The sequence below is a fragment of the Eptesicus fuscus genome, chromosome 20, assembly GCF_027574615.1.
Source record: "Eptesicus fuscus isolate TK198812 chromosome 20, DD_ASM_mEF_20220401, whole genome shotgun sequence".
Lineage (NCBI taxonomy): Eukaryota > Metazoa > Chordata > Mammalia > Chiroptera > Vespertilionidae > Eptesicus > Eptesicus fuscus.
In genome coordinates, this window is record NC_072492.1 from 32,607,173 (window position 1) to 32,620,072 (window position 12,900).

The following is a 12,900-nucleotide window of genomic DNA, read 5'->3' on the forward strand; positions in this document are numbered from 1 at the left end:
GCCGAGTTCTTGTCGCATTTTTTAATGTAGCTCCGCTTCGGTTGAAGGAAGACTAGTAGTTACTCCACAGGAAATGTTCCTAGGCGAAGGAATTTTATTATGACAAAACTCCCTGCAGTTAAGTGAGGTCTTTCTCTAGGATTTATAGCACCTAATTTTCAAAAGTTAAGTACCTTTTCAGAAACCACTGCCCTGTCTCAGAAGGTATTCAAAATAAAGTGCGTCAGCTATGCCTGGGAGCCTACCCTCTTGGCTGGTGATAGGGGTTTTTCTTCCCATGATACTGACCAGTGCTTCTTAAACCTTAATGAATATAAGGAACATCTGGGACTCTTGTCAGAAATACAGATTATGACTCAGTAGACTTGGGGTCTGGAGTAGGGCTCAAGTTTCTGCATTTCTAACAAGCTCCCATTGCTCTTAGGTTGAAAATCACAGTCCCTTCCAGGAAATATAAGGTTCTGCAGGGACTGGCTCCTGCTTACCTCCTCCGGCTCATTTTAAATCTCTGCCTTTGGCTCTCTGAGAGTCAGTTTAGAGGTTCTTGTGACAATTTCCCAAACTGCTAAGCCCCTTCCCACCACAAAAGCTTTCTGCCTCCAGCCCTTCCTTTTCTCCTCTCCCTTTATTACTTCCTCCAAGTGATTATCCCAATATATAATTACTTGTTTAAATATTTTTTTATTGATTTCAGAGAGGAAGGGAGAGGGAGAGAGAGATAGAAACATCAAGGATGAGAGAGAATCATTGATTGGCTGCCTCCTGCATGTCCCCCACTGGAGATCAGGCCCCGCAACACAGGCATGTGCCCTTGACCGGACTCGAACCTGAGACCTTTCAGTCCGAAGGCCAATGCTCTATCCACTGAGCAAAACAGGCTAGGGTCGGAACTATTTATTTTATTTTTATTGAAGTGAGATATACAATACCTAAAATTAACCCTTTTAAAGTAAACGATTCAATGGCATTTAGTACATTCAGTGTTGTGCAACCACCACCTCTATCTAGTTTCAAACCATTTTCATCACCCTAAAAGAAAATTCCATACCCATTAAACAGTTGCTTATAAAGCCATATACTTTCATTTTGGTAAAATGTACAGAAATTAGCACCTAATAAAACAAGAGGTCGCCAGGCCATGACTGTACACAGCACACCCTCACAGGTGCTGTCACTGTTGTCCAACAGGGAGGCAGGTCTGAACCTCATGGAGATACCAGGGCTCTGTGACTTAGGCAGGTCCTGGTGCCTTTAAATCTCAGGCTCCACAAGCGTTAAATGGGGTGAGTGTGCCCACCTCATAGGATCACAGGCACGAATGAATGCTCAGTGTCTGGCACAAAATAGGTGCTCAGTGAAGATTGCGTCTTCTTTCTCGATGAGCAGTCAGGCAGCTTCTTGCTATGCTTATGGAAGGAGAAGGATTGGCTTTGCCAAAGTCGGACCTGTCCACAGCTGCTGGTCCTTGATACTGTTGCAGCTGTCTAGCTGGCAGCCACCACTTATTTACTTGGAACCTCTGTTGCCCCTGAAATTTTCCCACACCCCCTAGAAAGACCCTGGCTTCTCATCGACACAACCTGCTGACCCTCTTTATCAACACAGCTTGTATCCACTGTTCCCAGATTGAGTCCTTCCTACATAAAGAAGGGCTTGCAGTCTTTCTAAGCTACTCATCCTACCTAATAATAGACAAATATGCAAATTGACCGTACCTTCGCTATGCCCACGATTGGCCAGGAGGCGCGGGGGGGTGGGACTCGGGGTGGCCGGGGTGGCCGATTGGGCCCGCGGGACGCTGAGCTCACGTCGCCAGCGGTGGCTCAAGCTCAGTGTCTGTGCCATGGCTGTGTTGCGGCACAGAAGGGGCCTCTAGGGCAGCGAGCTCACGTCCCACCGTGGACCATCAAAAGCGGGGGAGCTGGGTGCCTGTCCGCTCAGACACCAGCGGACAGGCACCCAGCTCCCCCGTGATCGAAAGCGAAAGCGTGTAGGGGACCCTACACGTGCATGATTCAATCATGCACTGGGCCTCTAGTCTATATATATAAAAGGCTAATATGCTAAGTGTCCGACCATCCTACTGGTCGCTATGACGCGCACTGACCACCAGGGGGCAGATGCTCAACGCAGGAGCCGCAGAGCTGCAGTGACGGTTCGGGCGATGCACCTGGAAACCAGAGAGGAGGGAGTCCGATTCCTCGTGGGGCTGTGCGATTCCACCTTTGGCCGTGGGTTATGTTGTTGCTGGGGCACTGTTGGCCCTGAATCTGGTTTACTGCACACTTTCATTTGCGTTCCACACCCTGTACGACAGCAACTTTGCAGAGTGCCCTCTTGCACTCTGGGACTCTTCAGGGGATGTTGGAGAGCCGGTTTTGGCCTGATACCTGTCGAGGGAGGGACCCAGCTCACTCCACAGACCCTAGGGACCTGGCTCACTCCACAGACGCTAGGGAGGGACCACAGGAAGTTGGCTCCAGGGTGTGTCTGGTCCATCTCACCCAGTCCTGCCCCACCGGCCACCTTCTAATTAATTTCAATGTGCACGAATCTGTGCACTGGGTCACTAGTCTATATATATAAAAAGCCAGCGACCATAATAGCCATAATGACCATAATGACCAGTCACTATGACACCCACTGTGGCCAGTGAACTGGCCCGATCAGGGGGTGGGGCCGGCCGGCCAACCTCTCAGCCCCTTCCCCCTGCTGGCCTGCCCCTGATCAGACTCACCCACCCTGATCAAGAGCGGGGCTGGCGGCCAAATGTCCCCTCCCTTCCCCCCAGCCAGCCCCGCCCCTGATCAGCCCACCCCACCATGATAGGCCCACAGCCCCTGCCCCTGGCTGGCCCGTCCCTGATTGCACCCCCCACCACAATAGGGGGTGGGGCTGGCTGGCCAACCTCCTGTAGCCCCTCTTCCCACCTGGCCCCACCCCCAGATTGGCCCCCCCCACCCTGATCAGGGGCAGGGCCAGCCGGCCCACCGCCCACAGCCCCTCCCCATGGCCAGCCCCACCCCCAATCAGCCCCCACCACCCAATTGGCCTGCAGCCCCTCCCCACAGCCAGCTCCACCCCCGATCGCCCCCCCCCCAACACCAATCAGGGGTGGAGCTGGCCAGCCCACCGCCCACAGCCCCTCCCCACAGCTGGCCCTACCCCGCCCCCAATCAGCCCCCTCGACCCCAATTGGGGGCGGGGCCTGCCAGCCAATCGCCCACGGCCCCTCCCCCCAGCCAGCCTGGCCCCGATCTGCCCCAATTGGGGCCAGGCCAGCCGGACCCCAGCTTCTAGTCTTTAATAAAAATGATAGTAGTAGCTGCCATATATCAACCCTACCTATGCCTGGGCTTACACCCTCTATCTCTCTGCCTCATCTCTGCAGGGTGAGGCTCAGAGAGGTGGAGGAACTCAGTCAAAGTCACAGGGCCAGTAAGGCGCAGCCTATCTGGCTCCCAAGTTTTTCTTCTGTACTACACTTCCTGAGCTGTCTCCATTCCACCTTCTACCTCAAAAGGTGGAGGTTCCACAGTTGGTTCTAATGTTTGAATGTGGCATCCAAATTTGATAAACATTGTTATAAAACAGTGATTGACCTTTGACTCCCCTGGGAAGAATTTTTAAATGCCAAGGTTGTGGGTTTGATCCCTGGTCAGGGCACATACAAGAATCAACCAATGAATGCAAAAATCAGTGGAACAACCAATAGCTCTCTCTCTCCTTCCTCGCACTCTAAAAAAATCAATCAATCAATAAAAAATTTAAATATATGGTAGCACAGGTAAGTCTCTTGGTGTTGAGGGACCAACAAGGTGGAATCAGAAACTAAAGAGACCTCATCCCAAATCCCAGCTCTACTACTGTATAAAATGGAGATATTTGTCCCCCTCCCCCATCTCACCCCCATACACTTCCTGGGCATGGGCCGCTGCTGGCCTCTAGTGGCCACTAGATAAATTGCACAGTGAGTTGGCCTGAAAATGGGGATGTGTGAGAAGCTTTTCTCCACTTTTGAATCTACCTGATGCTGGAGTTCTCTAGCTTGACAGATCCATAACTCCCTCTTCCATAAACTGTTATCAACACTCTGATTTCATAAACTTGATATGTTAATGTCATTTTCATGGTTTTAGAAACCTGTTATTCCAGATTTTAATTTGCCTTTGACCCAATACTCAGGAGGGAAGAAGTGTGTGTGTGTGTGTGTGTGTGTGTGTGTGTGATTGTTTTTGTTTTGTTTTGTTTTAGTTGTAGCCAGAGCATGGAGCCTACATAATTCCTCCTTTGGAAGGGGAAGCTGAGTATTATTTGTGGTCTATTTTATAAATGATTTGTAAAGTATTTGAAAAGGGATCTATTCTGTGGGGTGAAGTTTAAACCTGATGATAAAGACAGTCACAGTCTTATATGGTTTGAGTGTGTCTAAGTGGTGACTGTCCTTTCCTGGGACATAGGCTACCCGTAGATCTGCACCCGCACCTTCTTCAGCGCTGGTGTCTTTGGCCCAGCATAAGTCTCTAATCTTCGACATCCGTATCCATCCTCTTTGTCTCATTGTTTCCCCGTGTCTTTCTGCTCTGCATTTGGTTAACTTCTCAAATGTGCGACTTCACCCTTGGTTGAGTTTTCTGCAGTGTGGAGTCCGCTCCTCTGCCTTCAGTGCAGATTTCATCTCTGTCACTGATTTTGGTTCTTTGTGTTCTGCATTTCAGCAGGCTGTATCATTTGAGGTTTTTCTTGTATCTTTTTAAAAAACATATATTGTTTATTGATTTCAGAGAGGAAGGAAGAGGGAGAGAGATAGAAACATCAGTGATGAGAGAGAATCATGGATTGGCTGCCTCCTGCACGCCCCACACCGGGGATCAAGCCCACGATCTGGCATGTGCCCTTGACCGGAATCGAACCCGGGACCCCTCAGTCCGCAGGTTGACGCTCTATCCACTGAGCCAAACCGGCTAGGGCTTTTCTTGTATCTTATTGAAAACTTAGAACAGACATTTCCTCACATTTTCCATAGCAATTGATTTCTACTGTCTTTTCTACTATCACCTTTAGAACTGGCAAGAGGAGCTCCTACCTGGGCCCTGCCAGTACTTTCCAGTCCCCCTCAGACAAAATAATTAAATATATCAAGGACCACAGACACCTCTGTCACTCAGGATCTGGCCCACAGCCCGGCACAGCATGACCCACGAAACACCCACTCTCTTGACTGGGAGGTGCATCTTCACATCTTACCCAAGTCTATGGGGGCAAAAATGCAACTGCCTCTGCAGGTTTAAGGAAAGCTTAAGGGGGCCCATGCTAGGTACTATTTGAAAGTGCAAAGAGGCTTTGAGTAGAAAAGTACTTAAGAGAAAAGACAAATGAATGAACTTGTCAGAGCTTCCCTCTCAGATAGCAACAGAAGTGAGTGCAATGAAATAGCATTTTCTAGTAATGCTGACTGTACAATTTCTTCTTGTTCTTGTGTTCCTGTTAGTGGTTCTGGAGGTACCTGTGAATTAGTACAGTATTTGCCTCAGTCGTAAGTGGAAGCTGAGGACATTTTTGCAATATTACATAAATCACATTACGCATCACTCTTAAATTTGTCTGTATGTCTGCACTTTAGACATAACATGATACTAATTATTTACAGTGGTAACTAGATGGACATTGAATGCTAGAATGATAAATTTTAATATTTTTGCATACAAAGTTACTTAAGTTTTAAGTTAAAATTTTAATTATATTTATAATTTACATTTAAAATTTAAAGTTACTTAAAATCAATTAAGCTTTCAAAGACACAGTCAATTTGCATGGTTAAGACCAGAGTATTTCCAAGAGAGTGATGATGTCACAGAACTGGGGTTCCAGGAGGCAGGGGGTGGGGGATGGGGGTTGCCCAGCATTCCCACCTTCTTTAGAACAGGCAGAGCTGTGAGCTGGGTGGGGCTAGAGTATAGTTCATGAGGAAGAGGAGGCTCCTACCCAAACAGCTTTGTTCTACAGATTCTCACAGAGATTCCTGGGCCAGCTGGGACTGGAGTGAGAGAGGGGTAGGAGAGAGGTCAGCTTCAGAAGGGGAGGTAAGAATGCACCTGCCAGAACCACTGTCTTCCCCAAGGGAACCTCAAGAGCGGACTTCACTGCTTTCCAAGGCTCAGTGACACGTGACTCTGAAGGAACCTGCTCAGTCAGGACAGGGTAGGGTTGCATGAGACATACTTATACTAAAAACCTATTTGTAGCTTGTCTGAAATTCTAGTGTAACTGGACATCCTGTGATTTTATTTGCTAAGTCTGGCAACTCTAGGGTGGGAGACAGAAACAAAAGAATGGTTGCAAGCTCGGGATGGCATGGAGTGAGTCTTAGAAGACAGAACAAAAGATCTGTGAGGAGACAGGCCATCAGGGTAGCCACCTTGTTCAAGCAGAAACTGCTTCATGTCTGACTCATGGAGCTGGTGGAGAGAGAAACCAAGGCCTTTGCTCTCAGGAACATACACCTAGTGTAAGGGGAAAGATACACGCATACACACACACACACACACACACACACACACACACACCACTAGTGTAAAAATAGCCCCGTTCTTTGTTTTCATGGCATTGACTGCTTTGAAGAATATAAGCCAGTTATTTTCTAGACGTTCCCTCTGTTTGGCTTGTCTGATGTTTCCTTGGGATTATGCATAGGTTATGCATCCCTCGTCAGAATAGAACATAATAATTAAGAAGAGACTGGAAACAGCCAGGAGAGGAGCAGTGAGTGAGCGTGGATGTTTGGCTTCTCTTTCCAGATTTCTCAGACTCTCAGAGAAAACCAGCAGGAAGTCTGTGAGACCCTAAGAACTGCAGGCCCTCAGCTGACCTTCTCCCCTCCGAGGATGACAAGGGCATTATTCATCTCCTTGTTCAGCTGCCTTGCTGCCATAAACCAGGCCAGCCTCATCAACCGCTGCGACTTGGCCAAGGTGCTGCACCAGGAAGATTTGGATGGGTTTGAGGGCTACTCCGTGAGTGACTGTGAGTGCCATTTCTTCACCCCCACCCCCATTTCTCCTGTCTTGGTCATCTCCTACTTGGCCATCTTTCTTTCTCGCTCTTGTCTTTGAAAGCCAAGTTCAAAAAGCAGCCCTCTCCAAGACACCTTTCCCAACATTCCATATTCATTCAGCAATTATTCATCGAGTATTTATTATGTACCAGGAGCTATTTTAGGTGCTAGGGATATACTGTAAACAAAGCCACTTCTCTCATAGTGTTCACATTCTGGGGAAGAGACAAGCAATTAACAAACACAAAAATATATAAAGTGCTTCCTGGTGTTGACAAGTGCTATGCAGAAGAATAAAGCAGGGGGGCAGGTGATAGGTAACACTGTACTGGAAAGGGCAGTCAAGGAAGGCCTTTCTGAGGAGGTGACATTGAATGGTGCTGAATAAAGTAAAGGGCATGGTCACCCAAATCTAGGGGAAGAGCATTCCAGGCAGAGGGAACAGTCAATGCAAAGGCTTCATACTATTGCATGCTAGGGATATCTCCATTTTGCCCAGAATTTGTGCACACCTGTCCTACAACACTTTCATCTTTTAATTTATTTTGTGGTATTTGTAGGTCCATATCTTCATTCTTGTACTATAGGCCATTTGAAGGCAGCATCTGTATTTGGCCCAACTAAATGTCCCTCCCTGGGCTTTGCACAGTTCCTGGCACACAGTAGGTGATTATTATGCACCAGAAGCATGGATAGAAAGATGAATCGTTAAACTGATGGGTGGGTTGATGGACCAAAGGATGGGAGGAGAAGCTAGGAGGTGTTTCTAGCCCACTAGCCCCATCTAGCCTCTTAGGCCTTGTTCCTTTCTTTTGAGTCCTCATTTCCCTTTCTCCTTCATCTCCCTTCTCTCTCAGTGTGGCCTCCTCGAGCACCCTCTTCTCTTTTTTCCTAAGGGCTGTGCCTAGCTTTTGTGGAAAGCCATTTCAATATATCAAAGGTAAATGAATATGCAGATGGCAGCTCTGACTATGGCATCTTCCAGATCAACAGCCATTACTGGTGCAATGATTACCAGAGTCACTCGGAAAACACTTGCCACATGACATGTCAAGGTCTGGCCAGGGCCCCGGGGGGGGGGGGGGGCGGAGGGGGGGGTGGCGGTGCGGGGAGGGGGAAGAGATGACCAAGTTCTACTCACAACACTTCTCTTTCCACTCACAGTCTGAAAATGCCCCCAGAGGGATGGCTCAAGGAATCAGGGGCTTCCTTTACTGAGCGGGTTTTACTAGTGGCCCTAATGCTCATCAGTTAGGAGATTCTTCTGTGTCCTCGAGCAGGGTCCAGAAAGGCTCTGCACAGCCTGCAGCAGTAGAGCAGCAGCCAATATTTATTGAGAGCAGGTTATGTACTAAGCACTTTACATGCATAGCTGATGTTATCCAACTTTCCATGCTGTGAAAACTAGTATTCCCACTTTACAGAAGAGCAAACTGAGGCTTATCGAATTAGTGGTGGCCAGACTGATGATCCTGGAGGCTAACCAATAAGTGTCCTTCTATTTTTTTTTTTATTGATTTTTTACAGTGAGGAAGGGAGAGGAATAGAGAGTTAGAAACATTGATGAGAGAGAAACATTGATCAGCTGCCTCCTGCACACCCCCTACTGGGGATGTGCCTGCAACCAAGGTACATGCCCTTGACTGGAATCGAACCCGGGACCCTTCACTCTGCAGGCTGATGCTCTATTCACTGAGCCAAACTGGTCATGGCATAAGTGTCCTTCTAAACCAATAAGTGTCTTTGGCTAATGATCTGACCAAAAGCCAAGGGCAAACTCCCCATTTCAGAGCTGATCCAGTAGACTCCATGGGTGCATGACTCTGCCCCTCACCTCATCTTCTGTATTCTGATTAACGTCCCTGGATATTTACCTAAAGAGTCCCCTCATTAGGCAGGACTTCACTGTGCTCTCTGTGCTGCCTGTTTTGGCATTTTCTTTCCCTAAAAACTCCTGAAGTTTGGGTGAACCACCATCTACTCTGGCTAAAAACTATCATCATAAACAGACCCAAATCTCAGTCTTCCTGTCCCCACCTTTGGCCACCCAGACCTCCAGCAGGCATTGTAGGGATGTCTAAATGGGCCTCTAGGAGGGAGGCCTTGCTTACTCTGGAAGTACTCAGCTCCCAGGAAAAGGGCGGGGAGAGCAAGCGTCTGCCTCAGCCTTTGGGACTGTCCTCTGCTCTCACAGGTATTCTCTTTCTCCTTTTCAGAACTGCTGAGTCCCAATCTTCTCGCAACCATCAAGTGTGCAAAAAAGATTGTGTCCCGAGCAGGGGGGATGAAGAACTGGTGAGGAGGACTCTGTAGGACTAAGTTAGCGGGCAGAGGCCCAAGAAGGGTGTGGAGACAGGGACAGGGACAGTAGGCAAGGACCAGACCTTTTCTGCAGTCTAGACAAGTGTGGGATAGTGACAGGGCTTGGAACTCTGACTTGAAGGCCTGGGATCTAATTTTTTCTCTGATATTAAAGAAAAGTCTTTTGGCTGCAGTAACAAAACAACTTGACTAGCTGAGGGAGAGTTGATCTGAAAAGACTCGGTGACTTGCTGAGCCCACAGAAGGGGTGCAGCTGGGCCTCAGGAACACAGTGGAAATTGGGCTGGAAATTGGCAGGTTTCTGCTTCTCTTGGTGCATTTGCTTCACTACTCCCTCTGCAGACCAGCTTTCCCTGCTCCCGGTCTACAAGACAGACTACGCCGCCTAAGTTTATGGTCTAACATCCTAAGCAACCACGGAGACTGGCTAAGCCCAGTCCCAGTCTAAGTGCCTGGGATAGAGAATCCAATTGGCTCAGCTTCAACCCCATGTGCCCACTTGGTTCAATCAGCTGTAGAGATGGGAACAATTAAAATAATGCCATCATGGCTGCCACAGGGTTTCTCTCTCCATAACTGGCAGCAACATCTATATATATAAAAGGCTAAGTGACCATTGCATCTGAAACAACCAAATGGATGACCGAACAGGCTGTGTGGGGCAACCAGGCCGGCAGGGAGATTAGTGAGGGGTGACCAAACGACTGAGCAGCAGGCTGCATGGGGTGACCAGGCCGCAAGGAGGGCGGGGGGGGGGGCATTTGGGGACAGCCAGACTTGCAGGGGGGAGCAGTGAGGAGCAACCAGGCCAGTAGAGGGGAGCAGTGAGGGGTGACCAGGCTGGTGGGAGGGGGGCAGTTGGGGGCAACCACACCGGCAAGGTGGTGCAGTAAGGGTTGACCAGGCTGGCAGGGGGGGGCAGTTAGGGGTGACCAGGCCAGTGGGGGGGCAGTTGGGGGTGACTATGCGGGCAGGGGAGCAGGTGAGGGGTGACTAGGCCAGCAGGAGGGGGCAGTTAGGGGCGATCAGGCAGGCAGGCAGGTGAGCAGTTAGGATCCAGTGGTCCCGGATTGTGAGGGGGATGTCTGACTGCCGGTTTAGGCCCGGTCATGCAGATCAGGCCTAAACCAGCAGTCGGACATCCCCCAAGGGGTCCTGGATTGGGGATGGTGCAGGCTGGGCTGAGGGTACCGTCCCCCTCCCCCCATGCATGAATTTCATGCACCAGGCCTCTAGTTTTCTATAAAAATGTGTTGCTCATCATCACCCCCAAAGTTATCAGCTTACCAACACTGGATGTTGACATGGTTACTTAACTTTTCTGAGCTTTAAACTGGATATATAAATAATGTAAATGGCTGCCTCTGCAGGCATCTGTGAGGTTGGAAGGAGTTAAGTGCCTTGTATACTCTAAAAATGCCTTGCAAAACAAGGGGCATAATGACTGTTAGGGCTGAGCCTTTCTGGAGGGAGAGCCGATGGTTGAACCTGGGATATTTATATATTAATAACTCTCAGCCTGTAAAACAGTGTTCTCCCCCTTCAGAAGGAGATAAGGATTTTAAAATGTCAAAGCATACTGACTGGGGGGGTAGGAGTACAAATACCGTGGACAAGGGAAACTTAAAGGAAGAATTAGAAGGGCTGCAGAAAGATAGATGAGAGAGCTAGGAATGAAGTTGCTCTGCATGGAAGACTCACTAAGAGCTGGGTCACGTGTGTGGGAAGCAAGAACCAGTCTTTTTCTCTCCACAGGGCAGAATGGTCGATACACTGTGCCGGCCGGCCACTCTCCTACTGGGTAACAGGATGTCACATGGGATGAGGCAGGGTGCAGGCCTGCTGTGGAGTCATCCTAAAACTCCTCTCCTCCCATGGGGATTCTTCCTCTTGCCTCCACTTCATGTTATTTTCTTCCCTTCCCATTTACAAATAAAACTGACCAGAGCCCCAGGAATAAATGGTTTTCTAGGGCTTACTCCTTGTTCCCATCCAGGCCCAGGCCCCTGGTTCCTGATTGTCATTTGTAAACCAAGAGGACCACAATGAAGATGCTTCTGTATTTTGGGAATTAAAACATTCTTTGTGCAAAGAATGTGTTAATTATTCATTATTAATTCCACATATCTGAGAGTACCTAATGTATAGTAGGAGTACGTTAGGTACTAGAAGAAGGAAGATGAAACCTAACCATTGTTCTTGAGGTGTTCATAATCTAGGTGGAGAAGCAGACACACACGGGAATAATGGATGCACAAATGAATGGATACACACATTCTAGCCCCTTCTCCCAAAGCACCCCCACATCAATGGCACCTAGCACCATTTCTCTACTCCACCACTACTTTCTTCACCTTAGTATACTTGACTCTTAGCCCCACCCCATTACCTACTTCTGAGCCTTTTCTTACTTCAAAAATAGTTGGCTGTGGAGGAAATACTGGGGTCCTGATACTGTTTCAAAACAGTAATTATAGATTTTATTATCCATTTCGTTATCCAGTGTATCCTCCATTCTCTCCTACTGATAGAGGATGACAGAGGTGGGATGATAAACCAAGCTTGTTGGTTGGGCAGATCCAAATTCTCATCACCACCTTTGGGACAAGGGGTGGTAAACAGATAAATAAATATATATATATACAGTGGTATTCTAGCAAATGTTCAACAACCAGTACTCAAAAAGAACTCACAAAAATAAATTCCAATTTGTAGCCTTTGACGATCTTAGTGATTTAATACTTCCCCACCATGAATGTTTTCAAGCTACCAACCTGATATCACTAAATGCAAAGTTGGGAAGAGATGGGTACCATGGGCTATTTAACTCAGCGTCAGGTAGTGATACGTGCCATAAAGAAAAAGAAAGCCCAATATTTTAGTCAGGAAACGCCTTTCTGAGGTAAAAGACGACCATTTATTGCACACCTGTAGGTGGAAGCTACACTCACCTCCTCCTAGCCCAAAGGGATTTACAACTTATATAGATCAACCAACCTGAATAGCCAACGGATGCCTAGCTGAACAGAAATATTATTACCAACGATTTACAGAAGAAGCCACATAGGAACTGAATAATATTGAATGTAAACTGTAATTGAAAAAATAATTTAAATGGTCCTATATATAAACTAAATGCCATTCCTTTTGACAGATGAGAAACTAGGGAAAATGTTCTGAGAACCAATCTGGGAAGACATTTGACATGGAAACTCAGGAAAGGGGTACAGGGTGGAGAGACGAAACAGGTGGATTTACTCCCTCACTCCCCCTCTCATTGCCCCCTCGCGGTTGGGGGAAGAACACAGGCACGTTTGGTAGGAAATGAGAAAAGTCTAGTTCGCTCAAGCCTGTGGCTTGTATGTGAAGGTGGCACACAAAAGTGCCTTTTCGGATACCGTCAGTCTTGCCAAATCCATCTCTCGGCACACCCAGAAGGGGCCGAGAGAGGTCCGGGGTAGGATCTTGAGCCCGTGAGGAACCGCGGTCCAACGCCAAACCAGCTCCTCGGCCCAAGGCGGGAA

General features: G+C 48.1%; 1 protein-coding gene across 3 annotated transcripts; it reads left to right on the forward strand.

Moving 5' to 3' along the window:
• Positions 1–5,913: 5,913 nt before the first annotated feature.
• LYZL6 (lysozyme like 6) lies at positions 5,914–11,465 on the forward strand. Of its 3 annotated transcripts, none has more exons than XM_028157393.2 (5): positions 5,914–6,083; positions 6,798–7,023; positions 7,951–8,109; positions 9,271–9,349; positions 11,373–11,465. In XM_028157393.2, the coding sequence occupies exons 1-5, from the start codon at positions 5,964–5,966 to the stop codon at positions 11,404–11,406; spliced, it is 618 nt and encodes a 205-aa protein (XP_028013194.1). In that variant the 5' UTR covers positions 5,914–5,963; the 3' UTR covers positions 11,407–11,465. The 3 variants fall into 3 exon arrangements, with proteins under 3 accessions (XP_028013194.1, XP_028013193.1, XP_008147650.1); XM_028157392.2 differs by having other exon boundaries at positions 5,917–6,083; positions 11,132–11,465; XM_008149428.3 differs by lacking the exon at positions 5,914–6,083 and adding an exon at positions 6,103–6,201 and having other exon boundaries at positions 11,132–11,465.
• The last annotated feature ends 1,435 nt before the right edge of the window (positions 11,466–12,900 follow it).